The following is a 2,883-nucleotide window of genomic DNA, read 5'->3' on the forward strand; positions in this document are numbered from 1 at the left end:
GCCGTTCTGGCTCCTGCCCTATGGGCCGTTCTGGCTCCTGCCCTATGGGCCATTCTGGCTCCTGCCCTATGGGCCGTTCTGGCTCCTGCCCTATGGGCCGTTCTGGCTCCTGCCCTATGGGCCGTTCTGGCTCCTGCCCTATGGGCCGTTCTCAAGCGAGGCTACTTACTTTACTTACTACATCTCAGGCTGCTACGTGTTGTTTTCATATTTCAGCTGAGAGTTCCCACTTAGCCACTTAGCAGGGGGGAGGAGAGGTCCCCAGATGTGAGAGCAATGGAGGGAGGGATGGTGGAGCTGGAGGACGACTGGGGGGGAGAAGAGGGAGAGGGGTTTGTTAGTAAGAGGGACCAGAATAAGCTGGCTGTTTGTTATATTGGCCCCCCAGGGACCCTGAGGATAGACTACTAGGAACTCTGGACAGGCTCCATCTGGCTCCATGCTGAGTGGGTCAGAGAGATAACACACACACTCTGGACCAATCACTGGGGGATGACACATCCAGGAAAACGTTCCTCTCTCTAAGATCACATCCTTAAAGTGGGCTATGGGGTAATGTTTCTGTTTATATATCTCAATATGGGATCAGCACTTTTCCTTGACCCATGAGACCTGAGATCAGGAAAATACTCCAGTTATAAGAGAACTAAAAGTGTGTGAATGTTGAAATGAAGCCTCTGACTGGACATCATACTGTACCACATAGTAGTTCATGACAAATGGAATACCACGGACTATCTGCTGCTTTTTGGGGTCATTTTTCATTTCGTGAAGATTCAATCTCACTATTTTGCTGAGAAAATCCCCCATGGTCTGAGTAATTCCCCATGAAACAAACAAAACTGCCAACATGTGAGCAGAGAAAGAGAGAGAGAGAGAAAGAGAACAAGAGAGCGAGAGAGAGTTTAGAGAGTAGAGCAGATGGTTTCCCTCCCCTAAGCTCTCCTCTCCACTTTTCCTGCCGCTGCTCGGATGGACAGATCTGCCTGTTGTGAGGAAAGAAGGATCAAATGATTACTTCATCAGCATTCCACGCAGCAACTCACACGGACAACTGACTCTCTCACTCCTCTCCCTGTACATGGCCCCGTACACACTCAGTTTGTACAACTGACGTACAACACATTTGACACAACTGTTTTAATACAGCAGAGAGTTTGTCTGCACAATTTTACGTAAACAAAGGTTGTCAAGAATCAATGGTTGTGTAATTGCTTTTGTGCAGTGAAGCTCTCCGTTGTCAGACACAACAATACCAGTTGTAACACAACCGTTGTGTCAAATAATTAGCATTTGACCTGCTTTGTGTCTTATTTTTATATTCCCCCATCCATCCATCCATCCTTCCATCCATCCACCCATCCATCCTTCCTTCCATCCATCCATCCATCCATCCATCCATCCATCCATCCATCCATCCATCCATCCTTCCACCCACCCACCCACCCACCCACCCACCCACCCACCCACCCACCCACCCACCCACCCACCCACCCACCCACCCACCCACCCACCCATCCTCCATCCATCCATCCATCCATCCACCCACCCATCCACCCATCCTTCCATCCACCCATCCCCATCCACCCATCCTTCCATCCACCCATCCACCCATCCTTCCATCCTTCCATCCACCCATCCTTCCATCCACCCTTCCACCTACCCACCCACCCACCCATCCTTCCATCCACCCACCCATCCTTCCTGCCATCCACTAACCACTAATAAGCTCTAAGGATATAAGGCTTCTTTGTAAATCAAAAACATGAGGCATATGTCTGCCTTTTTCTCAGCGATTGTTGATGTAGAAGATGTATTTAAAAACTTCCCATTTGTCTTTCCCTGTGGGAAGGGATTGAGGGAGGGGTGAGAGGATGGAAGGATAAGAGGATAGAGGGCAGATGTGGTTGGAGCGGTAGAGGAGAGGAGAGAGAGAGCATGGAGTTGCTTCAGGGGCCAAGGCTTATTTCTAAAATGCACTCTTTGTTTCTCTCTCTCACACACACACACACACACACACACACACACACACACACACACACACACACACACACACACACACACACACACACACACACACACACACACACACACACACACACACACACACACACACACACACACACACACACACGTATTGATTAACAATGTGTTGCTCAAAGAGAGATACAAACAAAGTGACTCCCTGCAGACTCTCTACAAGAGCTTCTCTTTACTATGACCTGTGCTGCCATGCAACCAATACATCGGCATAGTTTAAAAGCCTTTTCTTCCCAAACAGTAAATAAATACATGGGCTGTAAGTGGGATGGAATACAGTTTTCCACTAGCTGTCAGAAGTAGTTGAATATTTTATTTTATCCTTTATTTAACTAGGCAAGTCAGTTAAGAACAAATTCATATTTATTTTACAATGACGGCCTACCCCGGCAGACCCGGACAACACTGGGCCAATTGTACGCCGCCCTACGGGATTACAATTCCAGCCGGATGTGATGCAGCCTGGCTAATAATAATGGATGGTTCTGGATACAAGTTGAGCTATCAAGTGGAATAGAATAGTCAAATGACACTGTGAACAAGTCTATCTGAAGAACAGAACAAAGCCCATGCTTTTGAAAGAAAAGTGAGAGATTGTTTCATTATGGTTGTCTAGTAGGCTTAGAGTTAAGGCAATAGACTACGTAGTTACTGTGGATCAACTATTTTAGAGCATATGATCATCTCCGGTTTATGACAATTGATTATTATTTGATGTGGATTAGGTCCTATTAAACAGTAGCCAACTGTCATTGCTAATTCAATCTAAAGATTGATAAAAGCGTCCAACTGAACCTATTTGCCACCCATTTTCCAGATCAAATAAACGTACAGTATAAACAC

General features: G+C 46.6%; 1 protein-coding gene across 1 annotated transcript in view; it reads left to right on the plus strand.

Annotated features, from left to right (window-relative positions):
- Positions 1 to 276: 276 nt before the first annotated feature.
- The window catches only part of LOC139423498 (microtubule-associated serine/threonine-protein kinase 1-like), a 46,754-nt gene continuing 44,147 nt past the window's right edge, over positions 277 to 2,883 (plus strand). The window contains exon 1 of the mRNA XM_071175108.1: positions 277 to 332. Coding sequence (XP_071031209.1) covers positions 277 to 332 — 56 coding nt within the window. The remainder of the gene's footprint in view (positions 333 to 2,883) is intronic.

Source organism: Oncorhynchus clarkii, chromosome 13 (genome assembly GCF_045791955.1).
Source record: "Oncorhynchus clarkii lewisi isolate Uvic-CL-2024 chromosome 13, UVic_Ocla_1.0, whole genome shotgun sequence".
NCBI classification, from domain to species: Eukaryota; Metazoa; Chordata; class Actinopteri; order Salmoniformes; family Salmonidae; genus Oncorhynchus; species Oncorhynchus clarkii.